We start from the raw sequence: 16,602 nt of genomic DNA on the forward strand, positions 1-16,602 counted from the left end.
GGTCCAAGCCCCACTGCATGTGGGTGGAACATGTGTGCCCACCAAAACCTTATTGTACAGCCATATAGGGGGCGCCTGCAGCCATAAGAGCTACTTGGGTTGTAGACAGGAGGGTATAGTAGGCTTTGGGGGGCTCACCATAACCAATAAGAGAATTCTGGTGAGATGTTTATGTGGCACCCTTTTTGTGAAGTTCACAGCAGTGCCCTGTAAGGTACCCCACTGCTCTGTTGCCATGTCCGGGTCCCCAGTCCATCACAATGCTGGTCCCTCCCATGTCCAAAAGGTCTTATTCTGGGCGTTTGGAACTTGGACAAAATTTTGGCTGAGAATGTGATATAAAGATAGATGACATAGAAACATAGAGTATGATGGCAGAAAAGGGCCGTCGGCCCAACAAGTCTGCCCACTCAAAGAACCCTCCCCCCAAGGATTTCCACGGAGTGTACCCACATGTTTATCTCATTGTCTCCTGAAGTCGAGCATGTTGCTGGCCTCGACAATCTGACGTGGAAGACCATTCCAACGATCAACCACCCTTTTGGTGAAGAAGTACTTCCTGATGTCGCCATGAAGTCTCCACCCTTGAGTTTGAGTGGATGCCCTCTTGTTGCCATGGGACCTATAAGGAAAAAGATATCTTCCTCCACCTCAGTACGGCCTGTAAGATATTTGAACGTCTCTATCATGTCTCCCCTCTCTGCGTTCTTCGAGAGAATATAACTATAGCCTGCTTAGACGTTCTTCATATGGGAGATCCTTGAGTCCTGAGACCATCTTAGTGGCCATTCGCTGAACCAACTCCATCCTCTTCACATCCTCCATGTGATAATGCGGCCTCCAAAACTGAACACAGTACTCCAGATGAGGTCTCAACATGGACCTGTACAACGGCATTATAACTTCAGGCTTTCGGTTGACAAAACTTCTTCGGATGCAACCCAGCATTTGTCTAGCTTTGGTTGAAGCTTTCTCCACTTGATTGGTAGTCTTCGTATCTTCACTAATGATTACACCCAGGTCCTGTTCTGCGACAGTTCTTGTTAAGATTTCATCATTCAGGGTGTATGTTCTGCAAGGATTACCGCTACCAAGGTGCATAACCTTACACTTTTTGGCATTAAAGCTCAGTTGCCAAGTACTAGACCATTTTTCCAGTAAAAGTAGGTCCTGCCTCATATTGTCGGGCAAAGTTGCGCTGTCCACTACGTTGCATAGCTTAGCGTCATCAGCAAATAATGTAATTTTACCTCGAAGTCCCTGGGGCGGTCTGGACGAACAATAGCCTGGACATCCAGATAGATGATTCTCCCAAAAAAAAAAATTTTAGACGTATTTTTCAAGAATGGACATTTTCCCACTTCTGAATTTGGGCGTCTAGCACCATACGTCCAAATCGGACTTAGACGTATCTTTTGATTATGCCCCTCCATGTCTACTGTAGAAAAGATTTAGAGCAATCAGGCGAGCACAACCTTAACACCTGGTTGCTCTAAATTTTTCCTGCAATAGGATTTAGCGTTCCGGAGATTTTTTATGCCTATGTAATTTCTTATATATACCGCTACATCCGTTAGGTTCTAAGCGGTTTACAGAAAATATACATTAAGATTAGAAATAAGAAAGGTACTTGAAAAATTCCCTTACTGTCCCAAAGGCTCACAATCTAACTAAAGTACCTGGAGGGTAATAGAGAAGTGAAAAGTAGAGTTAGAGGAAAAATAGAAATAATATAAACATTTTAACAAGACAGCATTGATCTAAATACTTTGGAAGGTAGAAGAGAGGAGAGAAAGGAATAGAAGCAGAAGGGGGAGCCGTTGAACAGTAGAATTTTGGAGAAATTTAAATGATAGAAATAGAACAAAACAAAGACAAAAGGCAAAACAATAGATAAGATTAAAGATAAATCATAAGCTGGAAAGAAAAATAAAATAAAACTTTGTCTTCAATCCACGGTTTCAGCGTCAGTGATGAAGTGGAGCAAGTAAGTTTAGGAGGAGCAATTGACGTTTCCAGAAAGGGCTTCTTCAGGGAAGAGACTTGGCAGACAGTCCCAGGATGCCTATGTCTCCTCCCCTGCGATGTTCTCCCATCCATGCATTCCCTCCCAGACACACTGCCCGTGCCCCAGCCACTCCAAGGAGGCTGCCCCAGATGAGGCCCACGGTGAATGCAGGATTCTCTCCTCTGCGGGAAAGCCGCCCGGAGCCGACAGTCGATCTTCTTAGCGGATTGCATGGGGGGAAGAGTTCACACTCTTGGTAGGATCGGGTCTGTGTGCTCTCGGTGGTTGTGGCTGGTCTCGTTGCTGCTTAGGTGTAAAAGCAGTTGATCTCCACTGCTGCTGATATTTAAAAGCAGGCAGATTGATCTCTCCAATGGACTGCAGGGGGAGGAGTTCACACTCCTGGCAGGATCGGGTCTGTGGGCTCTTGGTGGTTGCGGATGGACCCGCTGCTGCTTAGGTGTAAAAGCAGTTGTTTTCCCAATGCTGCTGATATTTAAAAGCAGGCAGATTGATCTCTCCAACAAATTGTATGGTGAAGAACATACACGTCTGGCTGGATTGGGACAAAAGCTCTCGATAGTGGTGGCTGGTCTTGGTGCTGCTTAGGTGTAAAAGCAGTTGATCTCCTACTTCTGATAATATTTAAAAGCAAGCATATTGATTTTTCCAACGGAATGCTGGGGGAAGAGCTTACTTGTTTGGCTGGATCAGGGCAAAGGGCTCTCGGTAGTGGTGGCTGATCCTGTTGCTGCTTAGGTGTAAAAAACAGTTGATCTTTCTAGTGGACTGCAGGGGGAGGTGGAGCTCACACTCTTGGTTGGATCGGGTCTGTGTGCTCTTGTTAGTTGCGGATAGTTCCGCTGCTGTTGAGGTGTAAAAGCCTATGATGTTGATGATTTGAGATGAGTTAACATACGTCTCTCCCAGACCTGAGGCTTTTTCCTCCATTTAAGTTTTAGGCTTCTAAGCAATGGCGCTAGGGAGTTTATGAATTACAGTGGAGTTGTTGTAAGAGGTTGGCTATTTTTGTTCCTCTGCTCCTGTTCGTATATTTCAGTATTTTGACACAGGTGTAGAGTACATACTCATTTATCTTTTTTAAAACAGATATATGCATACAAGCACATTTGAGAACTACTGTAAGTCATGGTATGAACTATAATGACACATAGACCCAAGGTCAGATTAAGCGGTGAACCAGTGAGACAATGGCTCAGGGTGCTGATGCTTAAGGGCACCAAGAACCCTACCTCACCATTCACCCTTGCTTCAGTGGCACATGGTAGTATGAGCATGTTTCAAAGTAAGAGCATGTTTCTTTCCTCTCACTATTACTAAAATTGCAATGGGTAATTGACCATACCATTAAAAACCAATTTAGAAATCATTATTTTAATTGTCTGTTTAGGTTGCACACAGATATAAACATGGCGCCTAAGTCAAGGCGCCCTTCAATGCTAACAGCTTAATTCTCTTAACCCCCCCTCCAAAAAAAAAAAAAAAGAACTAAAACAAAAAAAAGTAGTTCAGGCCTAGTCTGGACAGCTATGTTGCAAAACCTAAAGATAATTTAACTTCCCTATATACTATAGGCCAAAATTCACCCCACAACTAACCATAACAGCATCAAGGAGGTACATTTTCAAGCTACATTAAGACTCAAAGTCATGTAATTTGCCTGAACGCTTGTTAAAGGATTCTAGCATGACTTAAATTACCGTAGCACATTGCTAAGTAAGACACTGCGGGGTCCATGGTAATGAGATGAAAAACATGCAAATGCATGTAAAGTAGCTCATTACTATGTAATTTATATAATGCAACTTACAACAAACACAAGTCACATTATATCTAGAAAAATAGAGCCAGTCAAAAGTTGGGGTTATTTTACCATCCCGGGAGCATTGAGCCTCAAAGCATTGGGCTGCATGTTAAAGGAACTATAGGGTTGCCCCTGCCACCACCCAATGATCAACCCAATGTCCCCCCATCTGAAGCCTCCCCCCATCACAACCCCCACCTCAAAAATATATCCTAATGATAACAACCTCATACCCCCCACCCCCACCCCACAAACCACCTTGATAGCAACCCCCTAACTAAACAAACCTCAACCATCCAAGGACCTACACATACCACTCCTAGAGGCCTACTGGGGTGGTCTAGGGGGTCCTGAGCAGGTGTGATCCCCAGTCACTCTTGCCCTTGGTGACATTACCTCTCAAAAGGGTGTCCCCAAGCAGTAGTATGGAAACATGATTTAACACTAGGGGCGTCATTTCAGAAGGGTTGTTATTGGGAGGTTTGTGATCATCAAGGGTGGTAGGAACAGCATCACATTCCCTTTAACATGCAATCCAGAAGTATCGGATAATAACAGTGGATTAACGCTGCCTGTAAGGAGTCATCCCTCTGCAGTACAGCAATAGTGCAGGTTGATGATTCCAAGGTAAAATCAAGTTCGCTTTTTACTGCACCTTGATAACTTTCCCCCTAAGAATCTTTATAAGTGCACTGCATCACTATTGAAGGTTCTTCATAAACATGCCCTTAAATTAGGTTTACCAGACGTCCGGATTTCCCCGGACATGTCCTTCTTTAGATGACATGTCTGGGGTCTGGACAGCTTTGTCCGGGTTTTGAAAAGCTTCTATCAAATTGCCCTCCTGCCCGACGAGAGCAAGCAGCGGGGGGGGGGGGGGGGGGGCGTGAAGCTGGGACGAGGCTAGGGCGGGCCTGGGGGGCAGGTCTAGGGGGTCTGGATTTTCCAAACGGAAAATCTGGTAACCCTACCTTAAAATGATTCATTTGATTCTACTCTGTGCTGCAAAAAAAGTAAAATCAGACACTTACCCATCCATATTCCAAATCCCAGCACCAGCAGTAATTAAAGAATCTGACAAAGACTGCTTGCAGAAAGTCACCAGCCAAAATGGTAATATATGTTGTCATGATGTCCGAAACTGTCAGACGTACAAACTCCTGTAATCACATTTGAAAGACTTTTTCCTCTTTGAGATATGTAGCTCTTGTTTGCTGATGAACATTTAGAATAATGAACCAGTAAATCCCACCTATATAGGAAACCCAACCAGGCCATGGTTGAGGGCCAAAATCAGTGATAGGACTCTTATGGCCCATTTATAGTAAGTTCTGGTGTTTTTGGATAGAGTGCACTACAAGAATAAAGAAGAACTTTTGTCATTACACTGAGCCATTCTCTGGCTACTCATGGAGTATGGCATACCATTCTGGGCCTATAACTCCAGAAAGATATCAAACATAAAAGAGAAGTATATAAAATGCCATGACAGATAAATTAAAGGAAGGAGGAAGAAGGGTTGAACAGTGAAAAAAGGTTTAGGTTAATTTAAATTTAATTCACATATATATTTTTTTAAAAAAACAAAACACATTTTCCCCCAAATAGGGATACAAACTGGCATATACTGTATAATATTACATTACATTACATTACATTAGGGATTTCTATTCCGCCTGTGCCTTGCGGTTCTAGACGGATTACAATATAGAAGATATCTGGGCATTTCCAGTAGAATTACATTACAGGATAAGAGTAAGTTACAGGAACCGTAAAGAATTATGATACTTCAATTTCACGGAAGATAATACATATCACAGAAGATAATACATATCACAGAAGATAATATATATCACCGTAGATAATACATATCACAGAAGATAATACATATCAACTGAAACAAGTTAAGTCAGGTGGGGTGTAAAAGAGTTACAGTAATTCTAAATCACAGACAAAGAGATACTATAGGTGGGTGTTTCCAAAGGCGTTGATTGGGAACTCATTGGATGGTGGTTAGAGTGATGGGAGATATTTTTTGAACAGTAGTGTTTTTATTTCTTTACGGAACTCTTTTATGTCTGTTGTTTTGGTCAGTAGTTTTGAGATGTCAGAGTCAATTTTAGCTGCCTGTGTCCCCAGAAGGTTGTCGTAAAGTTTCTTACGACGAGTACCGTTGAGAGGTGGGTAGGTGAAAAGGTTCTATGTTCTCCTTCTTCTGGGTGAGAGGTAGTAGTGAAAACGGTTGTTTAGGTAGCTGGGTACCTTGCCGTGGGTTACTTTGAAAAGGAGACAGTAGAGTTTGAATTGTAGAGTTCGTGCTTTTATTGGTAGCCAGTGAGATTCTACGTATGCATTGGTAATGTGGTCGTGTTTGTTGAGTGAGTATATGAGTCTAAGGGCTGTGTTCTGGATGGTCTGTAGATTTTTTATTGTGTTGGTAGGGCAAGGTAAGTAGAGGCTGTTGCAGTAGTCTACGATACTTAGCACAAGGGATTGGACAATGATCCTGAATTGGTCTTTATTAAAGAATTTTCTGATTTTTCTTGGATTTCGCATTGTGAGGAATGCTTTTTGGGTGATTTTATGGATTTGTGTTTGCATTGTGCAGCATCTGTCTAAATGTATACCTAGGATTTTGAGGGAGCTCTGTATTGGGTACTTGATTGAGTTTACTTCCAGTTCTGTTAGGGATGGTTTTTTGTCCTTCTCTAGTAGTAGGAGTTTAGTTTTGTCTGGGTTCAGCTTCAGCTTATGATTTGTCATCCATTTTTCTACTGTTTCCAATGTGGTTTTCAGGCTTCCTGTGGAGATTGGGTTATGGATGTCGAATGGAAGGATGATGGTTATGTCGTCCGCATAGCTGAAAGAAGTAATGTTTAGGGCGTCCAGGATGTTGCCTAGGGAAGCTATGAATAGGTTGAAAAGTGTGGGAGAGAGGGGAGAACCTTGTGGCACTCCGCATGGGTTGGACCATGGTTCAGATAGAGTGTCTTTTGACTTGACTCTATATGTTCTTGTTTTAAGGAAGCCTTGGAACCAGTTGTGAACTTTACCTGAGATTCCTATTGCGTCTATTGTCTGGAGAAGTATGGAGTGGTCCACTAGATCGAAAGCAGCTGAGAGATCAAATTGGATGATTAGCAGTCTGTTTCCTTGGCTGAGGTGTCTTCGAGCTATGTCTAGTAAAGATACCAGAAGAGTTTCTGTACTGTGGTTGGTTCTGAATCCGGATTGGGATGGATGTAGGATGTTGTGGGCTTCTAGGTACATGGAAAGTTGTTGTGCTATTAGCCCTTCTATTATTTTGACGTATGTTGGGATAGAAACGATTGGTCTGTAATTTGATGGGTTATTTATTAGGCCTTTGGGGTCTTTCAGTATAGGCGTAATTATGATTTCACCAAGGTCTAGTGGGAACTGGCCTTCCCTGAGTGTGGTTTGCAGCCACAACGTGTAACTAGCTTTGAAATTGGTGGAAGCTGTTGCTAGTAGGTATGGTGGGCAGTTGTTCAGATCACATGAGGATTTACAATATTTTTTGTAGAGCCTGTCCAGTTCAGACCACTGGGTTGTAGGGAAGTTGGTCCTGGACCTGTCTGCTGATATGGCTTCGTCTGTTGTAGGTTTTATTAGAATCTCGTCTATGTTGTTTTGTGAGTTATTGAATGTTGTTCTGATTGTGATGATTTTATTTTTGAAGTGATCTGCTAATTGAGAGGCTGTAGGTGTTAGGTTTCCCTGGGTGGCTAGACATTGTTTGGTGTCGGTAAGATTTCTTACTAGGTTGAAAAGTTTTTTTGTGTCTGGTTTGTCGGTGCCTATGAGGTTGGAGTCTTTTCGTTTTTCCTTCAGTTTGATTTTGTATAGCTTGATTTGGGTTTTCCATTCTGTTTTGGTGTTATCTTGTTTCTGTTTTTTCCATGCCCTTTCTAGTTGTCTGCATTTCCTTTTTTGTTGTAGGAGTTCAGTGTCAAACCATTTGTCTGATTGTCTACATATTTTATTTTTTGCTTTTAGTGGTGCTAGTTTGTTCAAGGTCGATTCGCTGAGAGATCGCCAGGTGTTTATGAATTCTCTAGGGTTGCTGGAATCTATTGCTGGGTCCACTGTGCTCCAGAATGTGTTGGGGTCGATTTTCTGTCTGATCATAAAGCTTGTTTTGGGAGGAGTATAGATATAATCGACAAAAAATTAAAACAATCAGCATAACAGGACACAAAAAAATCCATAAAAAAAGAAAGATCTATAATTCTAATCATTCTTCCACTTCAAATCCTTCCCATAATTCTAAAAACAGTTTACAATCCCTACAAATCATCCCTATCATCTCAGCTCCACCAATCATGTAGTTTTGCCGCTACATAACCTCAAAACATTGCTCAAAAAGCCAGGTTTTTCAGAACAGACAATAAGGACCCCTTTTACAAAGCCGAATTGAACAGGCTTCAGTGCATTTGTCACAGGGGAATCACTACCATGCACCGAAACCTATAGAAATTGAACAGGCTTCAGTGCATTTGTCGCAAGGGAATCACTACCATGGCTTTGTAAAAGGATCCCCAAGTCAGACAATACAATTGTTATTTGTATACTGCTAATACCTCTTCGAAGTTCACAGTGGTTCACAAACTAATATTAAAACAAAATATTAGGTGCCTGGAAATTTCCCTAACTGTCTGGCTCACTGACTAGCTAAAGTACCTATATAAACAATAACAATGAGGATAAAAAGACAAAAAGATCATTAAGTATATAATCAAAACCCCAGAAAAGATAAAACTAAAACCAAAATTGAATCAGAATATAAACAAACTAAAAATGATGAAAAAAACCCTGTTAGATAAAAAACTGCCCGCATTTCGAATCATTCAGTTCTTAGTTTCAAGAAGATCATCTTTTCCTCATCTGAGATATGGCAAAGTTACAAATGGGCTCTCCTCTTAACTCATCCTGCAGTTCATAGGTGTCGGAAGAGGGGGACCACAGAGGTCATGGCCTCCCCAAAAATTGCCGGTAATTGCAGTAATCCTGCAGGGAAAAAAGCGAGGCACTCTCGGCCGCGGCCCCACACCAATTTCTATTCCTTCCCAATGCTCATACGTATACCTTTAAATTCTCCTATACATACAGCGCCGTCCTGACGTCGGCCCTGGCGTCTTCCCTCCACTGCGGCCCACCCTCTCTGAGAACTTCCTGTTTCTGCTAGGGCAGAGGGAAGACGCAGGGGCCAATGTCAGGACGGCGCTAGGGTGGAGGGAAGACGCCGGGGCCGATGTCAGGATGGCGCTGCATGTTTAGGAGAAATTAAAGGTTTAAGCGTGCGCGGTGGGAAGGAGTAGAAGTCGGTGAGGAGACGCAGCCAAGAGATTTGATCAGAAAGCACGCTGGCCGGTAGACAGGTGACATTTCAGATTTGAGGGAGAGAGGGAGCATATAGGACTTGGGAGAGGGAGTGAGGGGAGAGATGTTGGGCCTCAAATGAGGACAGGAGAAAGAGATGTGAGGAAGGGAGGAAGGTGCATTGGGTCATAGGAGGGAGGGAGAGGGGCGCATTGAGACATGGAAGAAAGGAATGGAGCATGAACTGGGTACAATGGAAGGAGGGAGGGGAATGAATTTGGGACACAGAAGGGAGAAAGGGGGCATAGACTTGGGACAAAGGTTGGAAGGAAGGAGGGAGGGGGCGCTAATTTGGTACATAGGATGGAAGGATGGAGGGAGGAGGAAAGAGATTCTGAGGTGGGGGAGGGAATAGAAAGGGAGAATTGTTGAGCATGGGTGTAAGGGAAAGGAAGAAAGAAAAGAATTGTTGGGTATAGGAAGGGAGACAATTGTTGGACATGGTGGTGGGAGAGGAGTGAGGTAGAGAGAAATGAAAGGGAGAAATGTTGGATGTGGTGCTGGAGAGGGAACTGTGGGACAGATGAAAGGGATGCAAGAGAGGAATGTTGGACATAGTGGTGGACGGAATGGAGGAAGAGATGGGGCATGGAGCTGGAGAGGGGTGATAGAAGGAGCAATGTTGGGCATGGGGCTAGTGGGCGAGGGTGAAGATGCTGCACACAGTCTGGGGGATAAGAGAGGGAGAAATGTTGGATGTAGCAATAGAGGGGGGTAAGAGAGATGCACCCTGGATCCCTCTCTCTCTTTTTTCCCACTCCCTTTGCAGCAAGGGAGGAAATGAGAGAGAGAGAGAGAGAGAGAGATTGTGGACAGTGAGAGAGAGGGAAACATTGCACAGTGCAGTGGTGGGGAGGGCAAAAGAATGTGCTTTGTGTAGTTTCATTTTGAGGTTACCATTGTGTATTGTTAATAAGATTACATTGTGTGTATATGAAAAATTAATGGAAGAAATGGCATTTTTAATTGGTACTATTATTGTGGCAGTGGGGTCTAGGGTGGGGCTTGGGTAGATTTGGGGCAGGGCTTGGGCACGTATGATCAAATTAACGCTGGGATTTACTAAACCGCGGAAGAGCTTCTTATTGCAGGTGGGTGAAATAAATGCTCCATCGCTCATAGAAATGGAATGAGAGTTGGACCATTTACCTCACTGGCCCGCATTAAGAAGCTCTTCTGTGATTTAGTAAAAGGAGTCCTAAGGGCCTGTTTTACAAAGCCGCGCTAGCGACTGCCACGCGGCAACAGCCCCGAAGCCCATAGAGATTTAAGGGGCTTTGGGGCTGTTGTGGCACAGCAGTCGCTAACGCGGCTTTGTAAAACAGGCCCTAAGTATTGCTCTGAATGCAAAGATCACTTTGGTACATATTTCTTTATGCCCTCCTTTGAAATATTCTGACCCTGTGTTATATAATGTCTGATATACCCTACAAATCATTTTTTAAAGTTATTCTAGCCTCTATTTGAAGCCAATACAGGGTCAGAAACAAAGCAGTGACCCTTTCTCTCTAAATATTCTGTCACCACCCTAGTAGCAAAAGTCCGAGGCCCTCTTTTACTAAGCAGCGGTAGAGTTTTCGACCTCAGCCCGTGGCACTACATGCTTCAATGCTGCACCGATGCTCATAGGAATTCTATGAGTATCGAAGCATATAGTACTCCAGGCCATGATAGAAACCTCTACTGTGGCTTAGTGAAAGGGTGGGAGGAGGATGAATGTGCTAAATATTTCTGAGGAAGTCCTATGTAAATAGTATTACAATATTTTATCAGACTGAGAATAATTTCATAACTGTTCTAAAGTATGAACAAAGTTGCCGTACCATCCATAATTTCCACCACGCTTCTTTACCATAGCAACCACCTGTAGCTCTAAGGTCAGTACAGAATCCAGAATAACTCCCAAGTTTCAAAATCCTATAATTCTCTTTTCCTCAAGAATGAGACATGCTGAAATGATGGATCATTTATAATGATGAAGTCTGTCTCCCTCTTCTCCACTGTTCTACTTTTTTTCCCCCATCAAATTTAAATTTATTTATAGGGCTTGGATTTATGCCAATTACCATTTTGTCCCTGCCCCACCACCTCAGTGAAACGCAAGAATTAAGTACAATTCCTACCTTACCTGGCCCACCATTGTTTCCCAACATGGTCCTCTGGGAACATCTGCAGGATCTACTTGTATAGGATGAGATGTAGAGTTTTCAGATGATGTACCATTGTAAAGACTAGCTTCCCATAACGTCATGTTGTATTTCACTATCTTTTCTTCTTCCCTCTAGAAAAGCAAGTATGTTTAAAAAGTTGACCAAGAATTGTTTTCACAGAGCTAAATAGGATATACTTAAAAAAATTAAACGTATAAGAACAAATTAAAAAAAAAAAAAACTCGTATGATCTGCTTGCCTTAAGATTGATCTCATCCATTAAAGCAATAAGAAATGTATATAAGTTGCCCAAGAAAAGAGCAAAGATACGTCCCAGTTGCCATCTCAGAGCTATTCGAGGGTGATAATTCTCCAAATTGCTAATTGCATCAAATAAAGTAGGACAAAACATACCCAATAAGGACATGACCATATTCACCTGAAAAAAAAAAAAATACAATGGAAATCCATCATCTAATGAAAGTTATCTTTACATTTAGAATTTAACTAAATATGGTAGTCAATGACTCCATGTATTGAGTATATACCGTGTTTCCCCGAAAATAAGACCTACTCCGAAAATAAGCCCTAGCATGATTTTTGGGATAGGTCATAATGTAAGCCCTACCCCCAAAAATAAGCCTTAGTCATAGGCAGCTGCACTTCCCCTCGCCATGCAGCTTAACCGCCGAACCCCCACTGACCCTCCATCCTTCCCTCCCAACTGAACCTGCTGATCATGACCATAAATATCTTCCGGCAGAGGAGCATCGGGCCAGCAGCACTCACAGGCTGCTTTGCGGCCTTCTCACTGGGTATTTCCCTCTGTCACATTACTGATGATCTCATCAGTAATGCGGCACACAAAAGGCCCTAGCGAGAAGGCCGCGAAACAGCCTGTGAGTGCTGCTGGCCCGACGCTCCTCTGCCGGAAGGTATTTATTATTTATGGTCGCAGTTGGCAGGGTTTGTTTGGGAGGGAAGGATGGAGGGTCAGGGGGGTTTGGCGGTTTGGCTGTGCAGCGGGGTTGGGGTGGGTGCTCAAGGGTTCTGTTGCACAAGGAATGGGAGGGAAGGATGGAAGCTGGGCAAGGATTCTGCTGCACGAAGGATAGGAGGGAGGAATGGGAGGGAAGGATAGAAGCTGGGCAAGGGTTCTGCTGCACAGGGGGATGGGAGGGATAGAAAGATGCTGCAGAGGGAAGGCACAAGAGGATGGGAGAGAGGGGAGGAAAGATGCTGCTCATGTGGGGGAGAGAAGGAAGGAGGAAGAATTGGGGTGAAAGAGAGGAAGGGAGAGATGAAAATATAAATGAAAAAAATAAGCCCTACCGCCTTTTTTGGGCCCCAAATGAATATGACACTGTCTTATTTTCAGGGAAACATGGTAACAGCAAAGAAGTATATCATATAATTTTAGAATTAAACAGAGCAATAACTAGCTGTGTTAGAGAAACATGGCCTATTATATTCATATGAGGAAAGGAAACAAGGACAGAATTCAAATATGTGACTCTACAATGCGAAAACTATGAAGAGGAAAGGAGTGAAAGCCAAAATAAGCATATGCAAAAGTTGCAGAAATAATACAAAAATAGAAAACCAAGGAAATCAAAGATGTTTCCAAATAATAGAGGCAATAATGTGCCATCTATTTCATGCAATATTTGAAAGCATTGTGTAAAGTATATCTGAAGGTCTTTTCTCCACTAGAACTAAAAAGGTAAACAGAAAATTAATATTACATTCATGTTTTTAAAAAATTATATACCATATTTTTTGCTCCATAAGATGCACTGGACCATAAGATGCACCCTAGATTTAGAGTAGGAAAACCAGAAAAAACCCATTCTGAACCAAATTGAGCACTAATATATACCAGGCTCTGCACCCAGCCCCCCTCACTCCCTGCCAGGCTCTGCACCCAACCTCACACTTTCTGCCAGGCTCTGCACCCTGTCTCCCTTTCCTTGCCAGGCTGTTCCTTTCATTGTTCAATACACACAAAAAAAAAAAAAAGAAAAAAGAATTAACACGAAGTCAGTACAAATCTAAAAAATCCAACTTGACAGCAGTCAAATATCAAACTGAAGAACAAAAAGAGCAGAGACTGCAGTGATGATGTACAGGATGCCAAGACTTTATTAAACAGTCATAAAACACATAAAATAGTTTGTATCCAATTTCCTCAAATTGGACACCGCTGCCACGGTTTACTGGGAGCTGCTACTTGCCTTACACCCTGGGACATTGGAGGAGACTCTGTTTTTGCTGCCCCGAGTCTCCCACAGCAGCGGCAGGGCTCATTAGGGAACCATCGGGCAGGCACTGGAAGAGACGGACCCCTGACGTCATCGGGTCCGTCTCTACTGATTTCCTCAAATTGGACATTGCTGCCATGGTTTACTGGGAACTGCTACTTGCCTTACACCCTGGGACATTGGAGGAGACTCTGTTTTTGCTGCCCCGAGCCTCCCGCAGCAGCAGCAGGGGAACCATTGGGCACCACGTTGGGGAACCATCGGGCAGGCACTGGAAGAGACGGACCCCTGAGTCATCGGGTCCGTCTCTACTGATTTCCTCAAATTGGACACCGCTGCCGCGGTTGCGGATGCAGGGCATGGCTGAAGGGGCATGCCCAAAGGGGTAGGTTCTGCCCCTTGGGAGCCCCTTGGAGCAACGAGGAGCTGAGGAGCAGGAATTCTGGGTTGTATAAATATTAATCTGTCAGGTCATGGGGAAAAGGAAAATTAAACCTAAGAGTTCAACACCGTATCTGGTCCCAAGGACAGGCATTTGACATTTTCCGCTAATAATCCTTCACAAACTTTACTTGACATGACCTCTCCCATATCGGGAGCATCAATGAGCCCCCTCGAATGGACTCCCCCCCTTCACCCAGTATCAAGTGATAGCGGGAAAGTTACTCCCGCTATTTCCACTGAATATGTGGTACCCTCTACTCAGACAAGTAAATTAGCTTTTACTGAAATACCTAAACCACTTGAATTTTCAGGTGTAGTAGAGGATCAACCACCAGCAGCGAAGACACAAGATATTACCCTTAAAGATTTGTGGTTAGATATATCTAGAGTTGAAGGGTTTCTCAGAGAAATAGTGAAACAAATGTTGGACTTTTCACAGTCTGTGTCTCAAAAATTTGTAAATGTGGATTTCAATTTAAGTTGTTTGGACAAAAGATTAAGTGTGGTTGAAACTCAAAGTAATACACTTCAAGCTGTCTCAGTATCTGCTGTTAAGGATTCTATGGTGTTACATTCTAAAATGGAAATGATGGAAAATATGTATAGAGCGAGGAATCTCCGCTTGGTTAATTTCCCAGTAACTCATTTATTGTCTTCTGAAATTTTGTTAAGGAAATATTTTAAAGAAATACTGGGATTACCCAATACGGAAAATTTCCCATTAAATAATTATTACTATGTTCCGCAAAGAAAAATACAATCTGCCAGGAGGTGGACCATCTGGTTACAAATGAAATAAATTTGACAGAGTTTTTGGAAGATAGTCACAATGTGATCCAGAGTAGGTCCACTATGGTAATAACATGCATGAGTGAGATAGATAAAATGTTAATAATGAAACTTTACTTCAAAAATACGTTGACAAAATTTTGTGGAGATTTGGTTAAAATTTTTCCCGATGTTTCAAGAGCTACGCAATTAAGAAGGAAAGAATTTTAAAATTAAAAACAAGAGTTTTAGCTCTTGAGGCATCGTTTTATCTAAAATTTCCATGTAAATGTCTTATTAAATTAAAGACATTGAATATGTGTTTTGGGATCCCATTCAATTGCAACAATTCTTATTAGCTAGAGAACAGAAATGAGTTTTCTTTTTTTAAACACGTTTCACTACTGAGAAATTGGAGGTTGTAAGAGTCCCAAATAGTAGGGACTGGTTAAAGATTCATAAGGATGAATCAAGAACCAATTTTTTAGTTTTCTTCTTATTTTTGTAGTTGAAATTGTAGCATGTCTTCTCATGGTTGTGGGCTTGGAAAGGAATTTTGTTTGTATGTATAAATATCGTTAATTATGTTTAAGAATCCTTTTTTCCTGGTATCATCTGATATTGTAATCATTAAATTCGTATATATAAAAAAAAACCAGTTTGTATCCAAAAGGACTGATAAGACCAGACCCAACACGATCAAAGAAACACTCCTTCCTCAGGGGTCCAAAAACATGTCAGAACAAAATGACCTGATGGATAACAACTGAATAAAAGCTGAAGACAGCAGTGAGTAACTGTTAGTGCTTTTGTGGGATGCAGGGCCAAAAGGTTGAAAGGGGCTATAGCTGATTTGCTTCAACTAATAGCCAATCTGTCAATCAAATCAGAAAGGATTCCGGATGACTGGAAAGTAGCAAATGTTACGCCGATCTTCAAGAAAGGTTCGAAGGGAGATCCAGGAAACTACAGACAGGTGAGTCTGACCTCAATACCGGGAAAGATGGTGGAGGCGCTGATAAAGGACCGCATCATTGATCACCTTGACAGATACAATCTGATGAGGCTTCAACAAAAGAAGATCTTGCTTGACAAATTTGCTGCACTTCTTCAAGGGCGTAAACAGTCAGATAGACAAGGGTGACCCAGTCGACATTGCATATCTGAATTTTCAGGTGTTCGACAAGGTTCCGCATGAACGACTACTTAGAAAAATTGCGAGCCATGGAATCGAGGGTGAAATGCTCACGTGGATTAAAAACTGGCTGGCGGATAGGAAACAGAGATTGGGGGTAAATGGACAATATCGGATTGGAAAAGCATCACAAGTGAAGTGCCACAGGGTTCGGTGCTTGGACCCGTGCTCTTCAACATATTTATAAATGACCTGGAAATTGGTACGACGAGTGAGGTGATTAAATTGCAGACGATACGAAGTTATTCAGAATAGTAAAGACGCAGGAGGATTGCAAAGACCTACAACGTAACATAAACACACTCGAAAAATGAGACGCGACAAATGAGGTTTAATGTGGATAAGTGTAAGGTGATGCATGTCGGTAACAAAAATCTTATACACAAATACAGGATGTCCGGTGCAGTACTCAGAGAGACCCCCCAGGAAAGAGACTTGGGAGTACTAGTCGACAAGTCAATGAAACCGTCCGCACAAAGGGCAAACAGAATGCTAGGAATGATTAAGAAGGGATCATGAACAGATCGGAGAAGGTTGTCATGCCCCTGTAC

The 16,602-nt window shown here is 42.5% G+C and overlaps 1 protein-coding gene across 1 annotated transcript in view; it reads right to left on the minus strand.

Moving 5' to 3' along the window:
• The window catches only part of TMC1 (transmembrane channel like 1), a 119,416-nt gene that overhangs the window by 46,432 nt on the left and 56,382 nt on the right, over positions 1 to 16,602 (minus strand). The window contains exons 10-12 of the mRNA XM_033962517.1: positions 11,643 to 11,822; positions 11,362 to 11,514; positions 4,865 to 4,993 (exon numbers count right to left, since the gene is read on the minus strand). Coding sequence (XP_033818408.1) covers positions 4,865 to 4,993; positions 11,362 to 11,514; positions 11,643 to 11,822 — 462 coding nt within the window. The remainder of the gene's footprint in view (positions 1 to 4,864; positions 4,994 to 11,361; positions 11,515 to 11,642; positions 11,823 to 16,602) is intronic.

Source organism: Geotrypetes seraphini, chromosome 1 (assembly GCF_902459505.1).
Source record: "Geotrypetes seraphini chromosome 1, aGeoSer1.1, whole genome shotgun sequence".
Classification (NCBI taxonomy): Eukaryota; Metazoa; Chordata; class Amphibia; order Gymnophiona; family Dermophiidae; genus Geotrypetes; species Geotrypetes seraphini.